Genomic DNA, 18,787 nt, shown 5'->3' with positions numbered 1-18,787 from the left:
TGTGGTGCCCTCTCCTATCTCCGTATACAGTGCGGTGCCCTCTCCTATCTCTGTATACAGTGCGGTGCCCTCTCCTATCTCTGTATACAGTGCGGTGCCCTCTCCTATCTCCGTATACAGTGCGGTGCCCTCTCCTATCTCTGTATACAGTGCGGTGCCCTCTCCTATCTCTGTATACAGTGCAGTGCCCCCCTCCTATCTCCGTATACAGTGCGGTGCCCTCTCCTATCTCTGTATACAGTGCGGTGCCCTCTCCTATCTCTGTATACAGTGCGGTGCCCTCTCCTATCCCTGTATACAGTGCAGTGCCCTCTCCTATCTCTGTATACAGTGCAGTGCCCTCTCCTATCTCCGTATACAGTGCGGTGCCCTCTCCTATTTCTGTATACAGTGCGGTGCCCTCTCCTATCTCTGTATACAGTGCAGTTCCCCCCTCCTATCTCCGTATACAGTGCGGTGCCCTCTCCTATCTCTGTATACAGTGCGGTGCCCTCTCCTATCTCTGTATACAGTGCAGTGCCCCCCTCCTATCTCCGTATACAGTGCGGTGCCCTCTCCTATCTCTGTATACAGTGCGGTGCCCTCTCCTATCCCTGTATACAGTGCGGTGCCCTCTCCTATCTCTGTATACAGTGCGGTGCCCTCTCCTATCTCTGTATACAGTGCAGTTCCCTCTCCTATCTCTGTATACAGTGCGGTGCCCTCTCCTATCTCCTATCTCTATCTATCTCAGTACTCTACACTGTATACAGTGCGGTGCCTTCTCATTCCGGCGGCTCCTCTCATCCCTCCGGCTTCCTTCCATAACTGAGCTGCTGTTGAGGCGACTGATTCATGGCTCATGAAATGAGTTCAGCTCAATCTTTACACTTAGTACAGAGGGATGTGTCACACTCCCCCCTCCATGCCCACAAATAGAAGGTGTCAGCCGCTGACTTACACACGCTCGCCTGCATCCTCCGGGTGACTAATTTTAACCTTTATTTGGCATCTTCCTTTACTAGAATAAACACCGGCGCCTGCCGCCCAGCGCCGCCGCACCTCCCGATAGCGCCACAGAAAGCAATGAAGGAAGCCGTAAAAAATTAGGCAACTGGACGCGCACAGACGGCCAAGGCGGATAGAATATCGCCAGGATCTGTTAACCCCCCAACAACACCAAAATGGTTTCACCCGTACTAAACATTACCGTTCCAGCATCATATAGTCTGCCATTTTATCTTTGCTATGTTTATATGGTTTAGAATATCTTAACCCTCTCAAAACATAGCGGGCGCTTTATCAGGTAAGATTCTCTGTGTTGCCCATAGCAACCAATCACAGCTCAGCTTTCACTTTACATGAGTAATATAGGAAATGAAAGCTGATCTGTGATTGGCTGCTATGGATAATGTGATAAATCTCCTCCGTAGTCATGTTTCCTGTACATTCTATATAGGGGGGATTTATCAAACATGGTGTATGGTGAAACTGGCTCAGTTGCTCCTAGCAACCAATCAGATCCCTCCTTTCATTTCTCACAGACTCTATGGAAAATGAAAGGTGGAATCTGATTGGTTGCTAGGGGCAACTGAGCCAGTTTCACTTTACACCATGCTTGATGAATCTCCCCCACAGGGAGTAATGTAGTAGTAAATGTCTACGATGCGCTATTGGGTGAGGACGAACCCCAAATAAATGTCCACCGTTTCTGTTATTTGTAGGTCCAAGACTGATTTTATGAGGTTAGAAAATCTAATTTTTTTCCATTGTAACATCATTTAAATTTTTTTTTTTTTAACAATTGATGTCAGAAAGTTATACAGATTTGTAAATTATTTCTATTAAAAAATCTTAGCTGCTGTATGTCCTGCAGGAAGTGGTGTATTCTCTCCAGTCTGACACAGTGCTCTCTGCTGCCACCTCTGTCCAGGTCAGGAACTGTCCAGAGCAGGAGAGGTTTTCTATGGGGATTTTCTACTGCTCTGGACAGTTCCTGACCTGGACAGAGGTGGCAGCAGAGAGCACTGTGTCAGACTGGAGAGAATACACCACTTCCTGCAGGTCATACAGCAGCTAAGGCTTTCCTGGCTACAATCAACAAACCAACCAACAGGACATATACCACAACAATAACATTATTACACTATTTAAAGGGGGTATTATGCTTTGGACAATTCCTACACACAGTGCCGCCCTTAGAGGTTATTACACTGTCTATTACACTGATCGATAGTCGGCCAAATCAGGCCGATTCAACTGATTATCGCTTCGTTTAATAGAGACAACAATCAGCCGATGAAATAATCATCGACTGACCGTTTCTTTAGGTCCAGACCTAAAATCATCAGGCGTCGGGCGTGCATCACTGCGTGTATTAGCTATATGTAATAGCTATGTGTAATAGCGATGTGCGGTTGATGGCTAACCATTGAATACACCGTTCATACATTACCTCTCTACGCTTCAGGTCTTTTCAGGGAAGTTACAGCATGTGGTGACGGGAAGAGAGCAGAGGGCAGGAGAAGACCAGGAGCACGGAGAGGTGCTGTATAACAGTGTAGAGCAAGGGCTACACGGACATCACTAACGATATATATATATACAGCCCTTGCTAAACGATAAATCAGACAATCAGTGCTTGTTTACAGTATTGATCGGGCCACCATTGGCCCGCCTAATAGTACCCTAAGTGATCACTGTATCGGTGGAGACATCTGGCAGTAAGTGTTCAGTTTCCCTACAGCGCCACCACACTGTAAATGCGGTATTACACAACCTCTTTTCTTGTATAATACAGGACAGAAACCATTGTAACCATTCTGCACAATAACCAAGAAAACAGAGGACACCCCTCCCCCTTCCCCAATATAAACTCAGAATTCCCTTATAGGTTGTATTCCGTTATTTTTCTTTTTTTCTTTTTTTTTTTGTCTTTTTTTCTTTTCCAGATTTGGATGATCCCCCTAAAGTGCAAAGAACTGGTGTCCAGGAACATGGGAGCATAGAGTCCTTATACCACAGTGTTAGTGTTATATGAAGCACACACCGTTATTACCTAGTCCCGTGGCGGAGCTGTATTTCACTATCGGCGTGCTCACACTTCCCATATCAGTTGTGCACCTCACCTGGTAATAAAAAGCTGTAAAATAAAGATTCAAAGAGGAAAAAAGTTAATCTCATTGATCAATGCTTCCAGTTATACACTATCCCTTTAAAGGAAATCCTTGCAATTATTGCTATATACTGTATACCATAAGTTTCCCAATATTAATGGAGAAATGTTTCAAAACTTTCACCAGAAAACTATATCTGACAGAGGGGCTCTGATCTCTGACGTCATAAATAATACCATTCAGTCTGCCTGCAGTCACCTCTAGGGGGAACTACCCGCATACAGAGGTATACAGAGAACGCTGAATTCCATTAATTCTCTTTGCAGTACATTCTATCTATTGGTGGCTGCTACGACAGTGTCATAGGGAGTCATATTGTACTGAGCCCCCTCACATCATGGACCTCTTGTGTATCCTGACACACTTGGGTCGGGTTAGCTTTGGCATGAACAGAAATGTTTCTGGGTCATAGTATAGGTACTCTTATCTGTGGTCTTCTGGATGTGCACACTGGAGTCCAGGCCGCTGTACACACGCTGCCCTCTCTCCGTCAGGACGTATTCTTTCAGCTGCCCGTTAAGCTGGAAGCTTTGTCTCCAGTCCAGGAATATGGTGGTGATATTGCTTGATACATAGAAGGTGCTTGTGTACACTGGTTCTAGAACAAATAATATATATAATATAGATATGAGATAGATAGAAGATAGATAGAAAGATGGATTTATTTTTCTCATCTCTCTCTCTCATCTATCTATCTATCTATCTATCTATCTATCTATCTATCTATCTATCATCTATCTATCTATCTATCTATCTATCTCCTATCTATCTATCTATCTATCTATCTATCTATCTATCTCTCTATCTATCTATCTCTCTATCTATCTCTCCCCCAGTATATACCAGTACAGTGTGTGGGGTGATTAGTATGGCTGGCACTCTTCCCTCAGATAAATGATGCCAGGCAGGTTTACTATTTATGACCACAGCGCCCAGAGGACGCTACAAATTGATTAAATGTTTCTTTAAAGTGGGCTTCTAAGTAAGTCAATTATGCAGCGGTGTCACCCGCTCATTTGTATGGCTTTTCTTTCAGCCATTAGCTTTCTTCCCGATTGTAACGAAAAAAAAAAAAAATGAGGATAAAAAGCAATTTGTGAATAATAATTCATTTTAGCAACTAATAAATCAATAGATGTGAGGACGGGTTCATGATCGGCGAGCGCCTCGTTCACACCGGATCTCATGAAAGTAACTTTGTGCTCATGCCAAGGACATGGCTATTTATCTCTGCGATCACAACGCGAAAGGAAAAAACACTGAAAACACAAGAAACTAACATTGGGATCAATATGGACATGCATAATGAATGGGACTAATGGGATACAGCCTATAAGGGTGTATGGACGTCATAGAGGGGGGAGGGGTGCTGCTCAAGTCCCCCTTGATGTGCCTAAAGGGACAGAAGCGGGCTTGTCCATACATTACATAGACAGCAACTAACCCAGAGTGTAATGCCACAATTCCCCAGCAGTGGCCACTGTAGGAAAAGGCTGAAGGAAGGAGAAATCAGATGATCGCTACTCCAGCTTCTTGTTCAAAAGGGGTTATGTTTTCTATAGTTGCATCCCCCATTGTTAGGACTGGTCTAGGGCTTACAAGAAGTTGGATGCAGCCCTAGGGAGTCCTGGTGGATACAGCCTATGGTCTATGGCTGTATCCATATTTTCCCAGACTCCCTAGGGCTTCCATGGCACAATCAACCTTTCCCTACAGCGGCCACTGCTGGGGAATTGTGGCATTACACCCTGGATTAGTTGCCATCTATGTAATGCATGGAGAAGCTACAGTACTCCCTGTCTCTTTAGGAACCACAGTCAGAATCACTCTTCCAGCACTACACACAGGCCCCAATAGCATACAACATCGGCTGAACAGCTCTGCACTCTCTGGTTCCTGTATACCTTTAGATGCTGCTCAGCATATAAAGTCCTTAGCACATATATACAGTCAGAAAAAGAATGCGGCACTCACCACTAGTGATAATAAAAAAGACCTTTATTTCTTCCTCGGGTCATGAAGTAGAGGCTTCACAGGTGGGCACAGCTCGCCTGTGAAGCCTCTACTTTATTACCCGAGGAAGGTATAAAGGTCTTTTTATTATCACCAGTGGTGAGTGCCGCATTCTTTTTCTGACTATGTATCTGTCCCTTTAGGCACATCAAGGGGGGCTTGAGCAGCACCCCTTCCTCCCATGACGTCCATATGCCCTAATAGGATGTATCCGATGTATCAGCACGCTGCAGTTGTGCCCATCTCTAGTCCTCACACTCTTTACGTACTTTCTTTTAAGGTTGTGAACTGGACCCAGTCAGAGCTGTCGCTTCCTTCGGAGTTGTAGCAAGTCACCCTCAGGTTGTATGCTGTGAATGGCTGCAGGTCAGTAATGTCACACTCTTCTTCCTCACCCGCGTACTTCATCTCTAAGGCTCCTTCACTACAAGATTCTCCAAACATTTGGAATGATGGCGGACAGGTCACCTGCATGTGGACTTTATACCTACAGGTCAAAAATAACATTACAGGTATCTTTCATAACATTATATTTGTATATTTTCATTACATTCTATTTGTCTTTAAATTATCCATGTTTCTAAGGAGGGGACTCGTTCTCATTGAAGAGACCCGTTTATGAAGGCAACATGGGGGGAAAAAATATGTCAATTAAAGGGATTGTTCACCACAAAAAAATTTCTTTCAAATAAACTGGTGGCAGAAAGCGCCAGAGATTTGTATTTTACTTCTTTAAAAAAAATCTTAAGTTCTCCAGTACTAATCAGCTGCTGTATGTCCTGCAGGAAGTTGTGTATTCTTTCCAGTCTGTAGAGCATGAGAGGTATTCTACGGGGATTTGCTACTGCTCTGGATAGTTTCTAAAATGGACAGAGGTGGCAGCAGAGAGCACTGTGTCAGACTGAAAAGAATACACCACTTCCTGCAGGACATACATCAGCTGAAGACTACTGGAAGACTTGAGATGACACTCTTCATGTGGTTGCACAGTAGTTCTGCTCCTCTGATGCAGCTCCATCTATCTTTCTGTTCCTCTTCCCCTGCACTGCTATTAGACTACATTTCCCAGCAGTCTTTGCGGTGCATGCTCAGAATGTCCTGCTTCTCCCACCTCCATCCCCTCTCCGCCCACGACCCGCTCCCTCCCACCCCCTCTCTAACCCCTGTCTTGTCTGCATCCTCAGTCTGTGCTCAGCAAACAAACTGAATGTGAGACAGAGGTCACATGATCTTTGTCTCCTGAGGGTGGGTGGGGGGAGGAAGCAGGAGACAGAATAGATTGCAGGGAGACCAGTTTTCTTCACTTTCTGGAAGTCAATCAATTACCAGTGCGGCAGAGCTGTGCAGACACGTTAATACATTATATAGAAACATCTCTATCACTTTCAATATATATTTTTTAATAGGAAATAATTTCCCCTATCCGGAGTTCGTCTTTAAGTCCAAAGCAATTGTCCGTGACAAAAATATGTAAATTTATGTAAAACAGGAAGCCAGCTAATATTGACTCTACAAGCACTTGGATAACATAGGCCCTTTTTTGCATATTCATTATGGCCACAAGTCTTAGCCCAACTATGGTCAGACTGGGGCTTATGGCCATACTATGGACACAACTGTGTGTTTGTATTATACTAGTGTGAACACAGCATTAGGGCTTCAATTATACAAAAAAGACTTCTTACTAGTGATAAGCGAATACTATTCGATCGAATAGTATGCTATTCGAGCTATTCAAATGCGCTCGAATATTCGAACGCCAACACAGTAAAAATTCTATTCGCCCTCCCATCCCCCTGGTGCTTTTTTCCAGCCAATAAACATGCAGGGGGGGGGGGGGGGGGACAGGCACTAGGAATAGGCAGGACTCTTAAAAACTCTAGCTGTGATTGGCTGGCTAAACCATGTGACCTCCTGAGTATAAGAATAGTGGACTCCAGATTCGTGTCAATTGCTGTTTGGAGCTACAGAGGGACAGTCTGTTCACCAGGGAGAGAAAGCTTTAAGGTGAAGTTAGGTAGGAAGGGACCCCCAAAAGCCCTTGTTAAGGCTAAAAATAAAAAAAAACAACATATATTTAGAAGCTGTTGTGAGGCAGGCAATGTGTTCAGACTTTACGGCTGTATACTGTGAGTGTGGGATAATAGCTGTTATCCTGCAACTACTGATTTGCGCAGTCTGCATCCTGTAAAGGAGTTGACCAGCCCTTTAATTTTATTGTTGTAAAAACAATTATATATCCGGTATACGGCTGTATACTGTGAGTGTGGGATACTGCCTCTTATCTTGCTACTACTGATTTGTAGTTATCGTTAATTTTCGTTATTACGTATTTTACACTGCACCTGACCTGATACGTACACAAGTGCGTACCGCTAGACCAAAACGTACGCTTCTACTTTACGTTCATAATTTGTTTGTGAATCTTAAGCGTACACTTGGGATGTTGGCTCATCACTAGTGTTAGATACAGCCAGGCATGCCTACCCTGCTGTCCTATATGCATCCAGAGGTGTTGGCATCATTTCCTGAGGTGTCATTGTGCATTTGGTGACCTCCTAGTGGTCGAATATTGATTTCCAGGTCCCAAGTATTTTTCTCTTATAGACTATAATGGGATTCGATATTCGATTGAATATACGAATATCGGGAGCTATTCAAATCGAATTTCGAATGATCGAATATTTCACTGTTCACTCATCTCACTTCTCACCAATACAATGAGTTCAATATCTTTTCTTATATTTTTGCCTCTTTCTGAAATCAGTCACTTTCTGTATCAACCTAAGGTTATCCACTCACGGAGACACAACTTTTTCCATGTAACCCCTCCCCCACCGCCAGATTATGAAAAATGTTCCTGGTTCACCCTGTCTGGAAAATGTATAGATTCCTTCACGCATCCCAAAGACGAACAGCATGATATGATTAAAACCACCACCCTGCCAGCCGCCTAATATATCACGCCTTTGACTGAAATATGACATTTAGTTAATTAATTATAAGATGTTTCTAAATGTCACAGAAATTAGGCCCTTACCTTTGAATAATGCCGTTGGGTGACCCCGGCGCGCTCCACCGCAGTGACACTGCCCTTGAAGTTTTGTGTGTTATGTGTGGAGGTCGCTGGTTGGTGGGTGAAGCGGAGAAAGTGGTAAGCCGAGCGACAGGACCCTTACTGCAACAAGTCAGACACGAGCAGGCCTCGACGCCAATGGAGTAGTTGGTGAAGGGTCTTAGACCATGAATGGTCTGCTGGATAGACGTTCCCTCAGACACCTATGGAAGTATAGATTGGGGGGAAGAATGGATGATGAAGATGGTTGTCCAGAGTCCAGCCTCTATACACAACAGATGGTTGGCCGGTCCCAACCAAATCATTGGGTTTAGCCAACAGTAATCTAATGCAGGGATGAGGAAGCTTCGGCCCTTCAGATGTTACAAAACTATCATTCCCATCATGCCTGGACAGCCAAAGCTTTAGCTCCAGGCATGATGGGATTTGAGGTTTTGCAACAGCTGGAGGGCCGAGTTAAGTATTGGAAGAATGGAGTTTTTTTAATAGAATTTATGAATCTGTATAACTTTCTGACACCAGTTGATTAAAAAACATTTTTTTTTCTCCGGATTTCTCCTTTAATGACAGTGGCTTTGGCTCTGTTATACCGAGAAATACAGTGGTAGCAAAGGTGAGCAGGGCTTCAGACGTTTGTCACTTTACTTAGAAAAGAGACAAGTAGCTTGCCTTCTATTCACTTCTATGGGATTCAGAGACTTATATCATGATATTTAATGTTCTTGTATGTGAATATTCTCCGGGTACTTTTTCTCCTTGTGGAGATCACCAGCTCCAATAAGGATTCTGACCTGACAATGCTGCCTGGGAAGGAAGTTATGCAAATTAGCTCCTCCCAAGAAGAAATTAGGCTCTCTGCAGCGCCATCTATTGGACACAGCTGAATATAGCATGAGATTAATCACAGCTATCATGCTCACCACAGCGTCTTCTCCCTTGTTATCCCTGGAGAACAGTCTGTACAGAATTACTACGCCATTTGGCTTAGTCGGAGGGGTTATATTTGCAACCGCTAATGTGGACGACACTTTGTGGAAAGTTGGTGCCGGTAATCCTTCCGGGGCAGCGGGGCCGGTCCTACAATGAACCCAGGAGCTGGGCGTCCTTCCTGCAGAATTCACAGCCCACACCTACAGTGAAAAAAAAGATATTTAATCTCTGTAGCTGAATATTTCCAAACCCTTATAACTAAGCTGTTGTTACTGTCTATTGTAAGTATATGGGGTGCAGAGGTAACAGTAACACCTGGGCCTCGATAGCGCCCCCTCAGTACATAAGAAGACACCAGTAATAGAGCAGAGTTTGAGTCTGAGTTATTTAATACAATTCATCACACTGCAGTTTTATGATTTAGCATAGGACAAGTTAGGCTGGGATCACACTGCTTTTCTGCAATCCGTTTTTTGCATAAAACGGATGAAAAAATGGATGCATTTGTGTGTATCCATTTTGATCCGTTTTTCCATTGAATTCATCACAAAAAAAAAAAAAGAATTAAAAAATGGAGCAAAATTCATCAGTTTTTTCGGGCGTACCCAAAAACATGGTTGACCTAATTTGTGTGTATGCAAAAAAAAACGGATGCGTTTTAAGCTGTTTTTGGTCCTTTTTTTTTTTTAAATGAAAGTCAATGGAAAAACGGATAAAAACTGATGCACACAAATGCATCTGTTTTTTCATCTGTTTTTCTGCATAAAATGGATGAAAAAAAAAAAAAAAAAACAGATTGCAAAAACGCAACATGAACCCAGCCTTAGTCTAAACCACTGACTGTCTAGTGCAGGGATGGGGAACCTTTGGCTCTGCAGCTGTTGCAAAACTACAATTGTCATCATGCCTGGACAGACACAGCTTTAGCTTTGACTGTCCAGGCATGATGGGAATTGTAGTTTTGCAACAGCTGTAGGGCCGAAGGTTCCCTATCCCTGGTCTAGTGTATATAGTGGCCTCCTGTCTCTTTCCTAACAGGTTCCTCATGTTCGATTTCAATTGCCCCAAACTTTTGTTCTTGGGGAAGAGTCTGGCAGCGGCTTAACCTCGCCCCATAAAGAACACAAAAGCTCATCTGTATGGAGGGATGGGACGAGACAGCTGTCGGCAGAGCAAAGATTTTTTCCGGCAGACAGAAAATGCTCAAAGTAACAATTACGAGACAAACTCATACCTGCTATACGGGCGCATTCACACCTGCCAGGCGCGTTCCATAATGTCTGTAAAAACAACCCTATTCAGATGACCAACAAATCTGACGCTTATGAAGCAGAATGACATACTGTATAGTCCTATGGAAAAGTGCAATGTAATATGACAACAAACTCAGCTCTGCTACATCTATACACCATAGAATGCTTATTACTCCTTAGTGTATTGTACACTGTGGTTGCAGGTAACCTGGGGGCCCCAGGCAAAGGTTATTAGATATTCTGTAATGAGAATCATCTACCAATAGGACGCCAGCGATTACGGACTAGATAAAACTCAGCACTTATTAAGCATATTTCCCCCGAATCTGCATGAAAATTAAATTTTGCTTTCATCAAGGAGGGAATAAACATATGGGAGGAGGTGTAATCTTATTTATCAGGAATCATTTGTATAATTAAACACGAATATCGCAAAAGGTCGGACGGGGTCGGGATTTGCATGAGTAAGTTCTGTGTAGGATGTCACTAGCAATAGACGGAGTATATGGATGGGAAGCTTTATGGGGTTAAATTAGGCTCAATAATGGCCAATTACACAGTGATCAATCAGGAAGATTGATCTAAATGGCAATACAAAACGACCGCCTAAGCGATTTTTTTTCCCCAGCCATATTCCTTACTAAGCTTTTGTCTTTCTGTGGCGGCTTCAAGAGGTTTTGTTTTTGTTCCTAATTTTTGTGTTACTTTGTTTCTACCTATATACGACGGCCGTTACCAACAAGTGAAGACGTGGTGCTGCTCGGCTCCGCTGCATCAGGTAACACGAAGGGTGTCTCTGCAGGGACGTACACAGGAATCATAGCAAAAATCAGAATATGTCCTACAGCTAATGTCTACCATTCCACTAGCACAGTGTAGGGCAGGGATGGGGAACCTTGCAAAACTACAATTCCCATCATGATAAAACTTTGGCTGTCCAGGCATGATAGGAAATGTAGTTTTGCTGGAGGGTGGAAGGTTCCCCATCCTAGGTATAGGGGATGAGGTTCAGCACTGGACTGGACCACTATCCAGTATTCACAGCATTTGGGCTTTCGCATTGATCAGGGCCTAGGGGTGACTACAGTCCCCCCCAAAGCTATGTCACTTTACACTAAATTAAAGGGCAACTCCAGCTATGACTGTTATAAAGTTTGTCACGATACCCATTGAGATTGATACCATATTGCTGACAGATGTAATCAATATATAATCTAAATTGGGTATGGGGAACCTATGGCTTTCCAGCTGTTGTAAAACTACAATTCCCATCATGCCTGGACAGCCAAAGCTTTAGCTTTGGCTGTCCAGGCATGATGGGAATTGTAGTTTCCTATCCCTATCCCTGGGAATTGTAGTTTCCTATCCCTATCCCTGTCCCTGATCTAAATTCCTATCCCTATCCCTGATCTAAATTGTTCCCAACACTGGGACATTTACTAACCACAAGAATGATGGCGCCTGGAATGTTCTAGATTGGACAAATCCCGTCCAGCCCTTGTGACCTGCTTATTTTTATTAAAGGAAACCTGCCATTACTTTTGTGATACCTGAACCTGAGGTCATAAGGGCGGTCCCTTATGGCTTCTCCCCGCCCCAATGGCCTTCAATGATAGATATTATCTTATACCTAAACAAAGAAGGAACAGAGTGAAAGCTGATAGAGAGGGGAACGACTGCAGGGCATTGCCTAAATAACGACTCTTACAAAACTCCCTTACAAAACCTATATCACCCTGTAATAACTCTGAAGCATATTGTTTTTTAAATTGACAACAAGGTGCTACCATCCTTCTTGCCATAGGGGTGTGTCTCCATATAGATGGCCCTGATTGGACAGCGTTTGGAGAAACCTCCAACTAGAGACACCCAGCTGCCAATGTAGTCATATATTTCCAGGAGGCATTACAGAGGGTCAGCACAACCAAGACTTCCAAGAAGAGCTGCTCCAGAACAGTGGGAAATAAAATTATTGGGGAATTCATAGGGAATAAAATGATTTATTAAAGTATACAGATCAGGGCAGGGGATGGGAGCTCTATACATCTAGATTTGTCATAGTGGTTACTTCATGTTACTCTGCTTAAATAGAACCGTACAGTGTGTGACGGCACTCTGCTTAGTGGTGGTGCTTGTGATCTAACTTCCTAGAGAAGAAAATCCCGGCACTCACCAAAGTCATTTTTTGTAGATTTGTTCCTATCACAGAGGTATACAGTAAAGTGGTAGGACGCGATTCAACTCACTTGTTGATGAAGGCCGTTGTACCGAAACTGTATACCACTGTGATGTGAATATATCTAAAAAAAAGAACAACTTTGATGAGTGCCGGGATTTTTTTTCGACTTCACTTAAATAGACAAAATCAGATTTGCAGCGTGTTCATGGTACCAAAGCACTGAACAGAGAAAGAAACAGGGTATAGTAATAAATTAACCATCAGATACAGCTTGATGACTGTTTCCATGTTGCATAGCTTTACACTGTTACTATAGGTCCATATAATTGACTTGTAGTATCTTAGGTTACTCCAGAGGCGCACAAGGGAGATCTTAAGAACACTATATCAGCGAGTCCTAAGGTAGCATACTAGTTACCTACGGCTTTGTAATAAGAATATATAACAACTCTGTATACTACAGGTTCTTTTGTTTTCTGTATACACGTGTCCCTCCTTACCTTTTCCAATCATGACCTGTTTTGAAAAAACACACAATTTCCCACTACTCTGTCTGGAGTGGTTTATGCTATATTGCTATATGGAGTCACCCTGTGGTTCTAATGTGAACTACAGCTTTAAAGATTTAGCTAGCATGATAATGTAGTGTTTCTTTTCTTTACTTTTTTAAATTGACCTTTGAAAGGCTAAAGATGGACACATTTATACACCATAAAAACTAAAAATTACCAAAAGCAAGATACTAGTTCTTCTATTTGCTGACCGTATGCCCAATGATAATCTAAGGTGGAGTGTCACTTTAAAATGTAATAATTTTTTTTTATAGAAAATCAGCCCCTCATTATACATTCCCATCATTGTCAAACACGAGACCAGCACGAAACCCTTCTAAAGCCATTATAAATAGGAGGAAACAAAACACTAAAGGCAAGTCATTTAATAATCTGTTTCCTATGGGTGTGTAATGAAATAGTTAGGGTTTTCCCACGAGAGCGATAAGGAGATATTAAAAGGTCTTTCCAATATCTTTAATAGCTAAGGGCAACAGCTGATTCAATAGATTCGATCAAAATCACCAGTTCTTCAGCCGGCGGTGATTTATCTCCCCGGCTCCTTCCAGTCATCACTCATCTTAGTTTGCTTTTCACCGCTCATAAATTATGCCTCATAAATAAAAATACACAATCAAGAAAATCATATCAATTCATCCGCAGTGAATAAATAGCTGCCCCATAGCGCTCTCCCCGCTGTCTACTCAACAGACCTGTTTTATATTTCATGCTAGCAGCTTCTAATGGGCTCCTTACGAATGTCTGAGAGCTCGGCCAAAATATTTCGCTTTATGGGTAAATAGTATAATGTTCCGGGGTGAAGAAGAGTGGAATAGATGTAGATGTATAACAGGTTGAATCTGAGGCACAGTGTGGGGACAAGGTTTACCCTATAAGTAATTGGGTATTTGTTTTGGGGTCAAAATGACCGGAATGGAGAATCCTACAATGGAGCTTCTAAAAGAAAGTTTTTAAAGTCCAATTTAATTGGGATACTTCTGTTATACACATACAAGGCATAGCTCATGCTGAGAAAATGGGGCTACCTAATCCATTTCACCTGGTGAAATGGCCCCTGGCCACAATATTCTGTATGGCCAGGTTGGAATGGGCCACTAAACAACCAGCAAATCAAAAACATATCCCATGAGCTCTATCGGATTCTTAAAGGGTTATTCCCATCATAGACATAGGATATACATAAAGCCCTGCCCAGTAGGACCTGCGCCTACTGCACGGCAGGTGTAGATTTCTTCAATGGTTTACGCTTGTTTCGAGTCGCAAATCATGTTAAATTAGGCACAGGGGGAGGTCACACCTCCTCCCTGCCTTGCTGCGCCACTTCCCCTGACCACCCATCAGGTTAAGGTCCCATCTTCTATCTATGTCAAAAATGGTGGACCACTATCTCGCATGGTATGGTGGTCTCTGGTCTTTGATGGTCAGGATACTATGTGAACCAATAAAAAACATCATGGCCTGTATCAACCATCTAAATGGACTTCGTACCTGATAATCATACTCTGTATAGGGCAGCAAATCGACATCCTGAAATGACAATGAGGATCCATTGAAAACCAATTCTGGGGTCAACATCTCTCGGGGGTCATTTAGCCTCCTGCGATACACATCATATCTTATGATTTTGCCATTTGGTTGTTGGGGACCGTTCCAGGCCAGAAATGGAGCTTGTGTGTTTTTCTGGACATCGATTAGAGGAGCAGGTTGTGATTCTGGGGGAGCCTCCAGGGTATGACCAGTCATCCACTCGCTTACGGCACAACCAAGAAGAGTACAGGCTTCGACTCTTGCTTCATATCTAAAAAACAAGAATATAAGTTTATGTGGTGTTAATATGAGTCCATCAAAAAACAGGAGGATTTTTTCCCATTTGTATGTACCCTATCAGAGTTGCTTGAGGGGGTTGGATCCTTATCTTTTGACCACAATGTAGAGCGGCTAGAGGGTGTATCTCTAGCTCTGGAGGAGCTGCCCTGTCCTGCATAACACAAACACTATGTAACGCTTAATTTCTCCAGTGGTGGAGCTGCAGGAAAGTGGAAGACTTAAGGCCCTATAACACAAATCGATTATCGGCCGTATTCGGCCAATACCGACCCTTACAGCCAATAATAGCTTTGTGTAATAGAAGACAATGATCAGCCGAATTGCACGATGTCGGCTGATTGTTGTCTTTCAACACATTGAGAAATCAACAATGAGGATAGCAGCGATATGCTGCCGTCTCTCCGTGGAGCAGACCGCTGACTGTTGCTATCTTTTTTGGGCTGCCCAAATGATCTAGCTTTCACCCTTGCAGCCCCCCACAGCTCCATCCGGCTCTTTCCCGCTCGCTACCGACAGGTGTAATATTGACAGCAGCGAGCGGGGAATGAGGAGCAAGCGAGTGCTAACCTAACAGGTCGGCGCTCACTTGCTCCCTTTCGTCACCCCATGTAATAGGGGCTTTAAGGTGGTCGTACACCTTCAATTATTAACCAGTTATCTCTCCTGATCTCCCAATGCAAATGAATGTTTGACATGGCTGAACATTCATGTTTCCTCGGCGTGGAGGATTAAGCCTCATTGTTTTCTCTCCCAAAACAAAGGGATCAGGTAGTAAAAGTCTAACACGCCTGACCCTTCTCTCCAGTGAAGAGTTGGGAGGCTGCTTTATACTTCAGAGATTTGTTGTTTGTTTGGAAAACTTTAGTGTACTGAATTCCAGGTTTCCCCACAAATTACGGTAGATCATTGTGGGTCCCATTTAGGGATTGTCCTAACCATAGAATCTATATGAACAATATGATCCTGATGTCCACCATGTCTGACTTACTGTGTATATGGTTTCAGGTCCTTTATTACATAAGACTGATCATTGTGAATAGGGCTATTGAATGTATACTGTTTATCCTTCATTTCCGCTGGGTGATGAACATGAAGTGTATAGTTGACAATAACCCCATTAGCCTTCAGAGGAGCTCTCCAAGTAACCAACATCTCATCAGCACTTCTTCCATGGAGTCCGGGTGGTTCCATACCAGAAGGTGAGGACGGCCGGGTCTTGATATTCGCTGGAGGGCTTACACAACTCCCCTGGCTATTGCTGGCTTGTATGGTGTAAGTATATTCTGTTCCTGGTTCCAACCCAAAGTCATGATAGTGAGTATCTAAACCCGTATAGATGAGTTGACCATCTCTACGTAGCTCATAGTTAGTAATTTTGCCATTAGGTTTATCGGGACTTTGCCAGGAGACTTTAATGAACTGTGCACTTGTGACTACAAAGCTTGGCTCCTTCATGTGTAGCGGACGAGCCTCCTTGGTTCTCACCCATGCGTTTGAGCTACTTGTACAGCCACCATTGGTGCAGGCAACCAGACTGATATTATAGATTGTGACAGGTTGGAGATTGGATATGACCATTGATAATCTTGTCCCGGCAAAGTATATCTCATTGTTAACTTTAACAATATATTTGGTGATTTCCCCATTGGGTATGGATGGTGGAAACCAAGAGGCATTGACTTCTTTTGCACTCAGAGCCTCCACTGTGGGTGGATTTAGTGAAGCTGGTGGACCTTCTAAGGTTTTTATGTGTAAAGGCTCACTTACGGTACAACCTGCTAATGTGCAGGCTACTACGGAGTAAGTGTATTCAGAATACGGAAGCAAATTTTCATCTGTATAATTCAATGTTGCATAGTCAAAATTAAAGGGTAGAGTTATATTATTTTTCTGCAACTTGTAATACAGTATCTTGCCATTGTCTTCTTCTGGCTTGGTCCACTGGATAATGATATGATTGGGATTATGAGTATCATAGACCAATTTAGGTGGAAGAATAAAAGTGGGAGCTGCTTGGTTGGTTTGACCCACTGTCCATATACTGTCTGCATATCCGACAGAGTTCCAAGCTCGGACCTTGTACTCATAATCCGTCCAAGGTTTCAGTCCTCCGTCTGTATAGGTAAACTCCATAGACTCTGTGTGCAGCTGTCTGAAGACAACACTTTCAGCCATGTTCTTCTGGTTTTCCCCTGTGGATCTTTTAATGATATCATAGTGGATGATTTTTCCATTCGGGTGAACTGGAGGCAACCAGCTGAGTTGGATGTGAGATGCATTAAGAGGTTTGATTTGAGGCGGGAGCTGAGATGTAGGAGAATCTTCATCTGTTTGGACACAATGAGGGAAGGTTTGGGTGCAGCCGGATGCGGTACAAGCTTCAAGTAACAATGTATATAATGTAAAGGGTTCAAGGCGACGTAGCAGAAACTGGCTGGATAGGCCGCTGTATTCAAGATTGCCATCACTATATACATTATAGATCTGAAAGACAAAGGAAGAAAAAACAGGTAGAGGTAAAACTAGCCCATGTTCACCATATGTATTCCATCGATAATGTAGACTACTTTATTAATGGCTTCAGGAATCCATAACTTAGGCCTCCTGTACACATCCATGGACGGCCCCAAAGAGTGTTATCCCAGACATGAGGCCAATAAATACTAGTAGTCCGCAAATACGCCTCTAAACTTGCATGTTCTATTTTTTTTTATTTTTTGTAGGTCCGGGCTCTGGGTGAATATGGATTGTGGAGTCCCCGTTCTTGTACATTGGCCCGTAGACTAGAATGGGTCCACATACTGTCCGCAACCAAAGATGTGTGCAAGTCACCTTAAGCATGGGTATATTATCACAGTATATTGTGGTTTCGGCAACTTTGGCCATTATGCCACATCCCAAATTGTATTGAGATTATGACTCCTGAGTCCCAACCAAGGTGGTCAAGATCATAAGTAAACAACTGTCAATGATCCTCCATACTTCTTACAGACTTTACATTTGTAGACTTAAAGGAACATGAAATCCAACAATTGATGATAAAATGAAACAGAAATACAGCTGCTCCCAATGTTTGTCATGTTGCTGAATTTACGCCATGGTTGGTGGATGCCATCAAAAGCTACAGAATAGATAGCAGTATGGGCAGGAGAGACAAGGTCATTGGCAGGTTGGGGGTGGGGTGTTGTTTAATAAATGTAGATGGAAACCTGACAAAGCTTGGAAATTTAGGACTTAGAATGGTATTGTGTAACAAGGGAGTGACTAGGAGATGAATAATGAAACAGTCAATGTCCAATGTTATACTATACGTGGAAGACTTAGAGGGACTTTAGGGCTTATGGTCCATAATAAGTTTTAGAGTCATGAATTGTACAGTTAAGTCTACAGGAGTAGATATAATTTTAGCTCATAAAAGCCTTTGTTACCGTCAGTATTCCATTCGGTGTAGTTGGTGGAGACCACCTGAGGAGTAACGCTCTGCCATGTTCTTCCTTGCCCACGGTGAAGTTGAGGGCACTCGGTGCAGCCTCCCAGGTCTTTATGGAGACCCATGGACTGGACGCGCTCCCGGCATTATTAGAGGCCTCGATACGGATGTGGTAGGTGGAGAAAGGTCGTAACCCAAACACTTTGGCCTGATGCTTTGTTCCCTACGACAAAGAAGAGAAATAGCGATAACACACAGTGAAGATGTTGGCTGCTTACAGAAGAAATATGTCAAAAAGGGGGGAATTTCTCTATAGGATTATAGAATCAATACTTTCTGTTATATACAAGCG

General features: G+C 43.1%; 1 protein-coding gene across 1 annotated transcript in view; it reads right to left on the bottom strand.

The window, feature by feature from the left end:
• The window catches only part of USH2A (usherin), a 504,580-nt gene that overhangs the window by 16,141 nt on the left and 469,652 nt on the right, over window positions 1-18,787 (bottom strand). The window contains exons 62-69 of the mRNA XM_069955428.1: window positions 18,434-18,658; window positions 15,994-17,489; window positions 14,667-14,976; window positions 9,165-9,374; window positions 8,209-8,447; window positions 5,438-5,655; window positions 3,577-3,753; window positions 3,038-3,121 (exon numbers count right to left, since the gene is read on the bottom strand). Of these exons, the coding sequence (XP_069811529.1) occupies window positions 3,038-3,121; window positions 3,577-3,753; window positions 5,438-5,655; window positions 8,209-8,447; window positions 9,165-9,374; window positions 14,667-14,976; window positions 15,994-17,489; window positions 18,434-18,658 (2,959 nt within the window). The remainder of the gene's footprint in view (window positions 1-3,037; window positions 3,122-3,576; window positions 3,754-5,437; window positions 5,656-8,208; window positions 8,448-9,164; window positions 9,375-14,666; window positions 14,977-15,993; window positions 17,490-18,433; window positions 18,659-18,787) is intronic.

This window comes from Dendropsophus ebraccatus, chromosome 15 (genome assembly GCF_027789765.1).
Source record: "Dendropsophus ebraccatus isolate aDenEbr1 chromosome 15, aDenEbr1.pat, whole genome shotgun sequence".
NCBI classification, from domain to species: domain Eukaryota; kingdom Metazoa; phylum Chordata; class Amphibia; order Anura; family Hylidae; genus Dendropsophus; species Dendropsophus ebraccatus.
The sequence above is the reverse complement of the archived record's forward strand: the minus strand, read 5'-3'. Positions and strand labels throughout refer to the sequence as shown.